Raw genomic sequence first — 13,169 nt, 5'->3', positions numbered from 1 at the left:
AATGGCACAAGGTTTAATTACCAGGGAAATAAAGCAATCACAAATGCGGAACTGGCACGGCCGCCACACTAACACGAAGAGAACCGCTAGCTACACAGAGATTGGAAAACCCGCGGGTACACACAGTTACACTGGTTACACTACCTGCGCTCCGACCGACTGCTAGGTAAGCCGCTACGCTACATGGAAGAGAAAAGCATCCCAGAGATTCAACCCCCAAAACCTTCTGGCTGATTCTTGACAGTCTTCATTCTGTCGTCGTTTACATAGAACTCTTCCAAATTTAGCTTCCAAAGTCCAAGTTGCTTAACTGAATGTATCACCATTCACTGAACAGCTCAATTTCCAAATTTCTTTGAATTTCTTTTAACAGAACAGTCCAACATGAAAACCAGAATCTCTTCCATCGTTGCTCTGAGATATTTGCAGTCCAGAAAGTGAACGGTATTTGTTTGGAATTCTCATGAAGAAACTCTTTCCTCTTCTGGAATCCAGTTATGCCTCAATGTTTTAAAATGCATCTCCCTACGGCTACCTGCACTGCCTGCATTAAAACCACCAAGTTAAGACACTGCCCAATATCACAAGATCTGTTTTGTGGGGCGCAGAGGTCACTAGCCCTCGAGAGGCATGCAGACTCTTTCTACGTACGTTTACGTGCCGTTCACGTTTAAAAAGGCATGAGATGGTCTCATCTCACCGATACAGTTTGTAAACTGAGAAGTCAGCCACTTTCACAGATCTGGTGATATGGCTGGGTTTCCAATCTCTATGATCCTGGTATGTTCTGGATCGTAAACCTTCAGAACAATGTACACTACAGTAAGGCAACTTTTTAAAATTAAAGAATTTAAATTAGAGAAGGTGGAAAGCTAGAATGGTTCCAAACCCCCGCTGGTAAGTTTTTCATTTAACAGTACCTGGCTCCAAGGATGGCTCTTCAATTTCCTGCAACAAAAAACATAAATAAGATTGTGCCAGATGAATGCAACCTAGTTCATTTGCGCTGAAAACTACAACTAAAAGGGTATTTCTAGAGTACACACTGGGAAACTCACCAGTGCAGCAGGCAGAGAACCCGCTCACACACTCAGGCAAGAGCCCCGCGTTCCACTCCCTTCACCTCTGCCCCAAGCCCCGAGTTCTGGGCTGCTCTCCAGGGGCCTGGGCCCTGGCTGCGGTTACTGTTTCTGTTGCCTGGTTTCCCCAGCGCCTGGCAATGCCATCACTTTCAGTGGCGATGACCTCATCACAGGCTTGTCTGCGCCCCTAGACTGAACTCTTAAAAGCCAAAAGAGTAGCGTTTTTGTCCACTTTTAGTGGGTAATAGAATGCTTGACATTCCACTCAATGTAGCACTACTTTCTAAAAACTCAGGAGTGAGGAAATAGAGGTACAGGTGGTTTGACCTCCGTTCTTAGTTCACATGGTCCTACCACCTGCCCACCTGTCACCTGAGCGATCTCCAGGATTATACACCACTCCTGCCCCTGCATCTTTTCCAACCACGTTGCCACTGGGCCACGACTAATTCCTAAACATCCTCCAATCCCTTCCCAGGAAGCCCTGTCCATCCAGACCACCGCTATTCCTCACCTACGATAGGGTCTGGATTTCATATCCCTTCCCCATATACCTGCACTTTGCTGCCATGTGAGCACACGGCTCCTCTGTGGCCTAACGCCTTCAGCAACGACCCGGCCCCCCCCCCCCCCCCCCCCCCCCCCCCCCCCCCCCCCCCCGGCCATCTCTCTCCCGGCAGGTCCACGTGTACCCTCCTCCCCCAGGTGAGTCCTACACGTCCCTCAGCACTTAGCTGGGGCCCGTCTCCTCACCAAAAGGCTCCTCCTAATGGCTTCAGAGGCTGCCCACTACGGAAGAGCCCCTCTCTCAACACGCGGTCCTCCACGTCTACATTCTCTGTGTAAGGTGCAGTATTCTGGAGATCCAGGCAATACTGAGGAGCACTGGCTAGGCTCCAGGCACAAATTTAAGCACCTTACACACACACACTAATCATCAGACAGCCCTAACAGATTAGTGCTGTTAGTATCAACCTTCTATTCACAGACAGGGAGACTGGCACAGAGTGACTGACAAACTTCCTCCAGAACACACAGCAGTCCGGGTCTCTGCCCAACTCTGCTGAAGAACTTCCCATGGCGAGAAAGGGCTCCAGGAGGGTGGTGCCCACCCTTTCTCCTCATTCACCTCTGTACACACACCTGACAGAGCAGAGGCCCTGACACACGCTTGTGGGACGGAGGGGGTGGTGTGCACTTCCACCGGGAACTAGCCTGCCATCCGGAAAAACACTGGGAAACTGCTCACTTCTCTGTTTCGTTTTACGTATTTTTTTTCATGCAACGTACCCCACTCTGGGAATTAACCCTACAACTAAAATCAAAGATCATTTTAGACACAAATGAATATATCCCTATTTGTCTCCAAAGGGTTTATATATATTTTGCACTTTAACACAGGAGTCCTTGCTGCCCCTCCACCCCCCCAAAAAACTAGAGAAAATGACAAGACCCGGCTCCTCCTTCCCTTTCGGAGTCAGGAAATGGGTGGTCACTTTGTAGCTGGAGGGAGACATCAGGCCCAAAGGTCAACTGGGCACCACCACGCTTTCTCGAGGTTTGCACCCTCCTTGCAGTGGGGATTCTGACCTGCCAATAAGCAACCCTGCCCCTGCCTGGCAGAAGCAAATGGGGTCTGCCTGAAAGTTTATTTCCGATTAAGCAGTACAGGTGAACGAAAAACAACAAAAAATCCCCCAAACCAAAATCAAAGACTGCCATAAACGGACTATATTTTTACTTCCTTGCAAAATTTTCCAACGAAAATCAGACAGCTACCCAGATACGTTTATTCCGGCAGTTTTTATCTAGGGCTTGCTGAAAAATTAAAAGGAAACTTGAGACCCGTATTTATGTAAATCCTACCTGAAAGTCAGTCCACCTCCCAATTGTTCTCATCTAAGATTTAATATTTACACAGATGATAGAGTCATCAAAAGAAATCTGTGCATTTCCTGTGAGAAAAATCCCCAAAGATGGAACCAGAACCCAAGGTTCCGCCCTTCCCAGCTGTGATGTCAATGCTCTGGCCACCCCCCCCTGCTGCGTCCTCCTCTGGACCCCAGGAATCTCTCCTAGGGAGGGAGTGCTCTCCTCGGCCCCTGCCAACTGTCACCTAACAGAGGACGCCGCCCAGAACAGATCAGACAGGCGGCCTTTCCCCAGCAACGAAACCGAGACCTTCCTCAAGCAGGCCCTCCTCTTGGCTGTGCGGAAGCCACGGTGCTCGAAGGGGAAGCAAAGACGACAAGTCCTTTGCAATAGGCACGTTGTATTTGGGGAAAGCGGAAAGTAAAACCCTCCCTAAAGATGCCAAAGGGGCAAACAAACCTCGCAATGGCTTTTACTTAGGAGTGCCATGCAACGTGTGAAGTGGTTTCCAGAAATGGTAGTCTAGCCTTGGATTCGAAAACTACTGAGACATACAATTTACCTGCAATATGGTGAAGTCAGATGATGAAGTATCTAAATTGTTTAGAGTTTCTTTGTCCTCTATCTGTAAAACAAATAAAAATACAGCTTATGATGTCAATATAGAGTAACACAACAGTACCTACACACAGTAAAAAAACAGCCAGGAAAATCACTTGTGACACAGTGCAGGAATCAAAACAGCATTATAGTTTGACTTCACCTTGGTTTAAAGAAATGTTCCAAGTGTATATACCTGCAGACAGACTGTGAAACCCACTAAAATGTTACCAGTGAGGATTTTAAGATGCAAGCCAAGAAAAACAGTAAGTTTAAGCTAAAAAGAGATTGGGGCGCCTGGGTGGCTCAGTCGGTTAAGCATCCAACTTCGGCTCAGGTCATGATCTCATGGTTCGTGGGTTCGAGCCCTGCATTGGGCTCTGTGCTGACAGCTCAGAGCCTGGAAACTGCATTGGATTCTGTGTCTCCCACTCTCTCTGACCCTCCCCTGCCCACGCTCGCTCGCTCTCTCTCTCAAAAAAAAAATTAATTTAAAAAAAATTTTTTTAAGAGATTAAAATTAGGTAGTATAGACTCTCCCAAGTTGGTTGGAACCCCAAGTTTAGGGGCTGCTCTCCCATGAACAATGTCCAGAATCAGACTGCAAAATGGATTCACAGGTTTCTGGGGCCACCACTTCTCCAAGCCTGAATGCGACTGCTACTGGGCCCGCTGCCTGCTGCCCCGAGGTGGCTCCGGCCCAGACTGGGGTGCATCACTTGAGTACCTGACTCAGCCTTTTCCATCTCCAAAGTGGAGTGCAGGGACAGGAACAGAGGATAGCAAAGTCAGGTGGCCCGGAAGAGCTTCTGTTGGGGAAGAATGACTGGTGTGCTGACCTTCTATTCTAAGAGGTGGACCCTGCCCAATAAGGCGAGGGTTCCCCAAACACATAAGGGAGGTTCATAAAAGTATTGTGTGAACCAAAATAATTTTAACTGTTTGTCATATGCCCCAAGCTGGTTACATTTTGGGGAGGAAGATAACGTTTCAAGTATTTGATGAAGAATGCGTAGGGCTATTACATTTATCTGGCTAGGAAACCACCTTTGCACCGTCTGTCCTTCCCGATGCGATGGTCTTCAGATTGTCCATTCGTGTTCCCGAGAGCGCAAGACCATCTGCCCCTTCTCTGTCCACCCATAAGGCCACATAAGGCCCTACCGTATCTTCACTTCCCTCTTGGAGATTGTTTTAGTTCATATAAACCTACTTAATTCATGTGTGTGGTTACATTAAAAGTAACAACTGTAATAGCGGAAGGGGAGATAACCTTTCACACCAACGACAGCTATGGCCCGGCTGTATGCGAGGCACCGCTCTAACCCAGGATCGGCAGACTGTCCTGTCAAGGGCCAGCTGGTGAATATCGGAGACTCTGCGGCCAGCTGCTCTTTGTCATGACTAGTCTACTGTACTGTTGGAGAAATCAACCACAGAAGACTGTCCTCTACAGGAGTGGCCATGTTTCAACAGATCTCTGGCCAGTCTGATGACTGGATCTAAGCTAGTAATACATTCATCTTTTCAAGCCTCTCCAAACCAATTATTTTCACAAGTGAGGTCTAGAGAGGTTAACTAACTTGCCCAAGGTCACACAACAAATTAAGTGGCAGACCTCCAGTGAGTGGTCTTAATTCTTAAGCTATGTTATTTAACCATCACTGGCAGACACTTAGGCTACTTCCAGGCTTTTGTGACTGAATGTATTATCTTCTAATCAGAGAGGAAAAACCAACGTTAAGAAGCAGCAGCTAATTAGGACTTCATGTCACTGCTCTAGTGTTTGGGGTACTTTTGAGGAAAGCCAGTGAATGAGACCCACACCAAAAACTAAAATTACATACTCTATTTGTATCAAAATGAGAGTCATTTCTCAGAATCACACTCTCCATTCAAAGGACAGTCTGCTACCTCTAAGGATACGCAGAATCAGTTCCAAGAGAAAGCTGCAGAAACATCCAGAGAACGGCAGAAGCGGCCGCACCAGCAGAGAGCAGGGGCTCCTTCCCTTAGGGTGACTCAGGAGGCGCCCACCAGAAGAGATCTGAGAACCACTACGGAAACGAGGTGCCCCTCAGGAACCCACACATAAGGATTCCTACCGAGATGCCTAAGCAGCTTCTACTTTTTACCACCTTTTCTGTCTACCCAACAAGCATTCATCCTCACAGAAATAAAACAATCTAATAAATTTTTTGCACCAACTCAACACCATAGAGGATTAAGTACATAGACTCTGTAATCAGCCTGGTTTTATTCTTTTATAAGCTGTGTATTGTCTGAAGATCTTTATCTCTTTACTCTCCAATTTCCTAAAGTAGAAAATAGGCAAAACATCATCTATGTATGTCCTATTATTGTCACAAGAATGAAAAGATATCATGCCTAATGCCTGGCAGACAAAATTCAATAAAAATACCCATTACGATTATATTATAATTTGATTTGTTTCTAACATGAAAAAAACTAAGGCTTAAAAAAGTCGAAACTTATTACGAAAGGGTGACTAGAAGGACGGTACCAAATGGTTCCATAACAGAAAACGACCAATTTTCAACCTGTATTTTGGTATTTGAGGCTTCCAAACCATATCACCATAGACTAACTTCCTATAACAGGAAGGTCTTGAATAGTGTCCCTGAATGGTTAACACTGCATTATGCAAACGGATAGCATACACTCATGCACCTCACTAAGACACTACTTGTCAAAATGTTTTCTCAGAACTGTCTGAATTTTACATGTGAACAGATGAACTAGCTTCAGAAGGACCCAATTCCAAACATAAACCTTATCATCATGTATCATGACACTTGAGGAATGGATGAATCGTGGTACATCCTTGATAGAGACACTGCCCAGTTACCTACAGCATGTTCTTGCAGCTGCTCAGGAAGGTCTTTCATTTCGCCCTCAACCAGCTCTCTACTATCAGACAGGGACTCTGGGAGGTTATCTGCATCATCGTCTTCTACACAATCTGCCACACTTCCATTATCAATTTCTGCTTCATCCAAAACACTGATATCCATCATGTCGATGTCCTGCAAGTTCTCCAAACTGGTCTCAACATCCTCCTGCGACAAAACAAAGTATAACCATCACACGACTGCCATAGGACAATCCATCAAGTCAATTAACCAGCAAGACTGCACATACCTGTCCATCCCCAGAGTTTTCCTCTAGCCCATTGTCTTCCACGCCCTCTTCTTCTGGTTTACGTCCTGGAGAGAGAAGCATTTACACCAGGAGATCAGTGACATCTATAGCCCCAAAGCAGTAACTTTTGTAGGCCCTGATCATTACAGAAGTAGACACCAACAACATGCCAACGTAGGGATGGTAATCCTGGAAGGTCAAACCATTTGGGACTGGACAGCCTGCTCCCACCCCAAGCAGAAGAGATCTGTTCTCAACAAGCGGCTGTGCAAGCGTGAGGAGCTGGAAATGAGTGCACAGTAAGGTCAGGGCAGATCAGACTTTACAAGGCCTGGCCGCCGTGTCAAGTGGCTCTGGCCGTGGGGAAGAGAGTATTTCATACAGTGTGCTGCTTTTTAGTTAAGTATATTTTCCTACAGAAACTGACACAAAACAATACAAATAAGCAAAAAGAAAAACCACTCATAATTTTACCACTTGGAGGTAGTCCCCACATTATCATATATTTACATACATAGGCATCCTCCTCTATTTTGTTACCTATGTACCTGTATGATGCTTACAAAAATGGCACTGTGTGGCCATTCTGTGATCTTGTCATTGAGTATCTTATGAACATATTTCCATATTCTTTAATGGCATCTCTAGAGATATCACCATTGATCTAATAAGTACATCCAGATAGAAATTCAAGGAAATGCTTATAAAGATGAGCAACCTGAGAATTTTTTTAAATGTTTATTTCTGAGAGAAAGAGCACATGCACAAATGGGGGAGGGCCAAAGAGAGAAGGAGACACAGAATCTGAAGCAGGGTCCAGGCTCCGAGCGGTCAGCACAGAGCCCGACATGGGGTTCAAACACACAAACTATGTGACCATGACCTCAACTGAAGTCAGATACTTTAGCGACTGAGTCACCCAGGAACCTCCTGGCAATTCTTTTTGTCCACAGGCAATTACTATTTTAGAACGTAGTTCTAGAAAGAGCATTCCCAAGACAGAGGGTACTTTTAAGGCTTTTATTAAAAAGAAAAAAAAGATCCTACAAATTTTCAAGACAGGTTGTTCCAATTCACACAGCTCCATCACCTATGAGTGAAAGTGCTGGTCTTTCCAAATCTGTTAAAATAAGTTATTAATTTTTTTACCTTTGCCAACACGCTAGGCAAAAAAGGAATACTTGTGGGGTGCCTGGATGGCTCAGTCAGTTGGGCATCCAATTTAAGCTCAGGTCATGATCTCACAGTTCGCAAGTTCGAGCCCCGCATCAGGCTCCGTGCTGACAGCTCGGAGCCTGAAGCCTGCCTCACATTCAGTTATCTCCCTTTCTCTCTGGCTCTCCCTCACTCACATTCTGTGTCTTTCTCTCAAAAACAAAAATAAAAAAAAGGGGGGGGGATACTTATTTTAACTGGAATTTATCCTTAGATTGAATTTTTGTTCAGGAGGCTGGACTCATTTTCCAACTGTTTTGGTTTTTAGATAAATTTGACTCTGTGCTTTGAAAAATAAGGAAATCATTTACCCTTGACTCTTCTCACTCAACCTCTTAATGTTTCTTATGAATAGATTATGACATTCACAATTTGTTCTGAAGACAACAGTTCACAAGGAACAGCATGTTGGCACTTTCATCTAAATAGTATTTATGTAGCCATTCACCTTTAATTCTTACACAAATCATAACAAGCTAAAAAGAAAAATACAAATAATAGAAATGACAGATCTAAAGAGAAAAGGGAAATAATTAGCCATGATAGTAATCAAAACTGTAAGGCAAAAGTGAGATTTCGGGTCCGAGAACAGGCTTGCTACAACTAAACTGATGGGCCCTTTCCAGCCCGAAGAAGGACATGGCAGGAGGGAAGCACCCAGACGGTGCCACAGAGACCAGGTCCCAAAGGCAGGGCAGTGCGGTGAGCTGATGTGCTTTGGAGCCACCGCTCCTGGTCGAGAGGCAGAGCTCGGCGTCTTCAACGGTGCAGGAAAGGTTCTTGATCAGCTACCTTTACTCAGTCACAAAACCTTAGAAAAACTCACTTCTTCCAAGGCCTTTTCCCCAAAACGAGAATCAATTAAGTGTTTTTGCAAGTAATGTAAGGGAAACGAACGTTAACTTACTTCCATTTAATGATTTATCTTGTGAGCGTACAAAATGTGTAACATTTACGACAAAAAAGGGGGGAGGGGCAAACCACAAACCTAATCACTGATGCTGTAATTGAGTTAAAAAAAAAAACAACCTGTCAGGGATAAGAATTTCCTTACAACATCCATTACCTGATTTTTCCATATTGTAATTTCATTAAGCAATATCAGGAAATCTGGAAAGGTTTTTAGGAATACCTTCTTTAAAAACACAGAAGAATGTGGGGCACCTGGGTTGGCTCAGCTGGTTAACTGACTTCGGCTTAGGTCATGATCTCATAGCTTGTGAGTTCGAGCCCTGCATCAAGCTCTGTGCTGACAGCTCGGAGCCTGAAGCCTAAAGCCCGATTCTGTGTCTCTCTCCCTCTCTCTCTGCCCCTCCCCCGTACATGCCCTGTCCCTCCTTCTCTCAACAATAAACAATTTAAACACACACACAGAAGAAATGTGTGGCACTTGGGTGGCTCAATTGGGTTAAGCACAGGACTCTGGCTCAGGTCATGATCTCAATGATTTTGAGTTTGAGCCCGGTGTCAAGTTCTGTGCTGACAGCTCAGTGCCTGGAGCCTACTTCAGATTCTGTGTCTCCCTCTTCCACCCACACTATGTCTCTCAAAAATAAACATTTAAACACACACACACACACACACACTAACACTAACACTAATAGCAAATAGTCTTCAGTGGCTGGCTGGGAACACCGTTACCATTTTATCACTATCTCCATGGCAAAATATGCCTTGAGCCTTAAAAAAAAAATGTCTGGAATTCAACCCAGTGGTCTTTATATAAATATAACAGGAAGATGCACTAGCAGCATGTCCACAGATCTATTATATTTGATAATAAAGCTGGCATAAATGTAGAATAAACACATTGTCCATCCTAGTTACTAAGAAAAATCTAAGTGGATCACCATGAACTTGCAACCCCGTTTTTGATCTCTCCCTTCCACAAGAGGCAGCAGGTTCCCACAGGCAAAAGCAGTTTTCCACGTTCACAAACACCTCTGCTCCAGAGCAGCAGCACAGCCACACTGCAGCTCAGACCCCTTCCAGGGGAGCTCTCTCAAGCAAAATCACCAGACAGGTCAAGAAGAATGGGAGTGTGGTGTGTGTGTGTTTTTAATATTTATTTTTGAGAGAGAGACACACACACACAGAATCTGAAGCAGGCTCCAGGCTGTGAGCTGTCAGCACAGAGCCTGACACAGGGCTTGAACTCACAAACCATGAGATCATGACCTGAGCCAAAGTTGGACACTTATCCAGTGGAGCCACCCAGGGGTCCCCCAAGAGGCTTTATTAAATTACCATGGCCAACAGCTGACCATCTCCGCACATCCTTGCTAACATGGAATATTAGGAACAGCATAAATTTTTGCCAAGGTGAGAGGCTAAACTGAGAACTCTATTTTTTTCTTTGCTTTCTTTCAAGTACTAGCAAAAGAATCTTTTTTGTTATGTAGGCCAGTGTTTTTTCTTTGACCTGTGAACCGCCTGTCCACAGTCTCTACTTCATCAACTGGACTGTGTATTTCCTTATTTAAAAAAAGTTTTTTGGGGGCACCTGGGTGGCTCAGTCGGTTGAGCATCCGACTTCAACTCAGGTCATCATCTCACAGTCTGTGGGTTCGAGCCCCACGTCGGGCTCTGTGCTGACAGCTCAGAGCTTGGAGCCTGCTTCAGATTCTGTGTCTCCTTCTCTCTCTGCCCCTCCCCTGCTCACTGTCTCTGTCTCTCAAAATAAAGACATAAATTTTTTTTTTAATTTTTAATATGTATTTTTAAGAAAGAGAGGCACAGAATCTGAAGCAGGCTCCATGCTCCGAGCTGTCAGCACAGAGCCTGATGCAGGGCTCGAATTTACAAGCTGAGGTATCATGACCTGAGTCGAAGTCAGACACTTAACCGAGTCACCCCAGGCGCCCCTGTATTTTCCATACTCTACAATACCTGCTCTCAGTCTGGTGCATCTCGGTTGTTTATGATGTCTTTTGCTGAGAGGATTAAATCTTTCATGCAGCTGAATTTGTTAACCTTTCTGTCAGTTTTACTGTCATTTCAGGTCTTCACCATGCAATCAAAGTGTCATCCTAGCCAGAATTTTCTATTTGGCATGGAAGGACGAAGAGCAGATCCTTTCTCACAATCAGCCACTTGTTCCCGCATCATCTACTGAAAAATCCCCAGTGCCACTTTTAAGGTGAACAAATCCTGACACTTCCACTGTTTCTGATATCCTAGTAAAATTAGAGCAACTCTACATCATCAGTTTTCCATAATTTTATTCTTTTTTTTTTAGTGTTTATTTCTTTTGAGAGAGTGAGCAAGAGTGTGCACGCACAAGGGAGGGACAAAAAGGAGGCAGAGAGAGAGAGAGAGACAATATCCCAAGCAGCCTCCACGCTGTCAGCACAGGGCCCAATGTGGGGCTCAAACCCACAAACTGAGATCATGACCTGAGCTGAGATCAAGAGTCGAAAGCTTAACTGACTGTGCCACCCAGATGCCCCACAATTTATTCTTATACATTTCGTTTTAGACCATCTTGGGGGTAACTGACAACTTTCTAATATGAAATCACATCTACACAAATGTTCTCAAAATTAGTCATGTCACAGGTCTTGAATATTTATTTCCTGTTAGCTTTGCTATTTAAGAATGGTAAACATACTACCTTCTACACCCACCTTAACTTTTAAGTCTTTGACTTGAAATTATTACTGCCACCTCCAAAATCCAAGAGAATCAATAAACAATTTAAACCAGCAAGTTCAGTTGGTACATTGTTCCTATTAGCCAGAGCTTTATTTTTCAAATTTCTAAACCTGTCACTGGCTAATTGGATTGCTTCAACATATTTAATTTCATGAGGCACATTCAATCCAACAGGGCTTACAAGCCCAGCACTGGCCTATGAGGAATGGCCCTCACAGCAGAGTACCACTCTCCGCAAAAAGAACACGGGTGCCTGGAAGAAATGGCTGATTCCCAAGGTGCAGCAGGAAAGTATGAGAGAGGAATAGCTTTTTGTGCCAGAAAATAAGAAAGCGGTCATAGAGTGATAGGGACATGTTAAAAAGAAACCCTGGAGGGCTCTCACTGGAACAATTTGAGCATCAAAACAATCATCATAAAGTTTAGTTAACTTATTGAACAAAGTAAGAACCTGTAAGTTCACACTAATAAGGGAGAAGAGCAAGCCACCCCTTCCCTATGGCAGAAAACAAATGAATAAATGTAGATAGAATAATACACTTAGAAACTCACCAATGGATCCCATCCAATGGATGCCAAAACTAATGGAGCATTAACAAGATATTAACAAGTCTCCAAGTATCTTTTTCATATACAGTAACAAAGACATAGATACAGTAACAAAGAGCAAGTTTCCAGTGGAGAAACCTGAGGAACACTACTTTAGGCAGCATGTACCTCCAGAGAGAATATACTGAGAAGAGGGACGCTTCTGCTGGTACTGCTGACCAAAGTGTCTAATTTGAATCTAATGTGGGAAAAAAATATGAATGAAGGAATAAACAAACCCTAATTTTTAAAAAAGCCTTCATAGTAAATGATCTATACTCTTCAAAAGTGGCAATATTGGGAATACAAACAAGTCTTAAAAACTGTTCTAGATAGGGGCCCCTGGGTGGCTCAGTCAGTTGAACATCTGACTTCAGCTCAGGTCATGATCTCACAGTTCATAAGTTTGAGCCCCAAGTCGGGCTCTGTGCTGACAGCTCAAAGCCTGGAGCCCACTTGAATTCTGTGTCTGTCTGTCTCTCACTCAAAAATAAACATTAAAAAAAAAAAAACCTGTTACAGATAAAAAACAAAACCAAAGAGACATGGCAACTGAGTGCACTGCATCACCCTGGATTTTTCTTCCTTTTGAGCTGTGAAAAACCTAATGTCTAAATAAGGTCTGAGCTTAGACAACTTTATCAATATTAATGTCTTGATTTCTATAACTATGGTTATGTAATACTCTTGCTTTTAGGCAAGGAGTATGTGGGGCAAAAGCACACATGCCAGCAATTCATTCTCAAATAATTCACGAACAAAACAAAACATACACACATACGCATACATAGGAAGGTTGGGGGGAGGACAAAGAAATTTAGTAAAATGCTAACATCTGGGGAATCGGAACAAAGGACACAAAAAATTCCCAGTCTTCTGTCTTTTCTCTAATATTTTTTAATAGTTTATTGTCAAATTGGTTTCCATATAACACCCACTGCTCTTACCCACAGGTGCCTTCCTCCATTACCATCACCTCTTTTCCCCCCTCCCCCC

At 44.1% G+C, this 13,169-nt stretch overlaps 1 protein-coding gene across 1 annotated transcript in view; it reads right to left on the bottom strand.

Annotated features, from left to right (window-relative positions):
* Positions 1–13,169, bottom strand: part of SAFB (scaffold attachment factor B) — a 35,290-nt gene that overhangs the window by 14,326 nt on the left and 7,795 nt on the right. The window contains exons 3-6 of the mRNA XM_029916457.1: positions 6,717–6,781; positions 6,428–6,634; positions 3,517–3,579; positions 921–948 (exon numbers count right to left, since the gene is read on the bottom strand). Of these exons, the coding sequence (XP_029772317.1) occupies positions 921–948; positions 3,517–3,579; positions 6,428–6,634; positions 6,717–6,781 (363 nt within the window). The remainder of the gene's footprint in view (positions 1–920; positions 949–3,516; positions 3,580–6,427; positions 6,635–6,716; positions 6,782–13,169) is intronic.

This window comes from Suricata suricatta, chromosome 12, assembly GCF_006229205.1.
Source record: "Suricata suricatta isolate VVHF042 chromosome 12, meerkat_22Aug2017_6uvM2_HiC, whole genome shotgun sequence".
NCBI classification, from domain to species: Eukaryota; Metazoa; Chordata; class Mammalia; order Carnivora; family Herpestidae; genus Suricata; species Suricata suricatta.
This window is presented reverse-complemented; position numbering and strand designations above follow the sequence as displayed.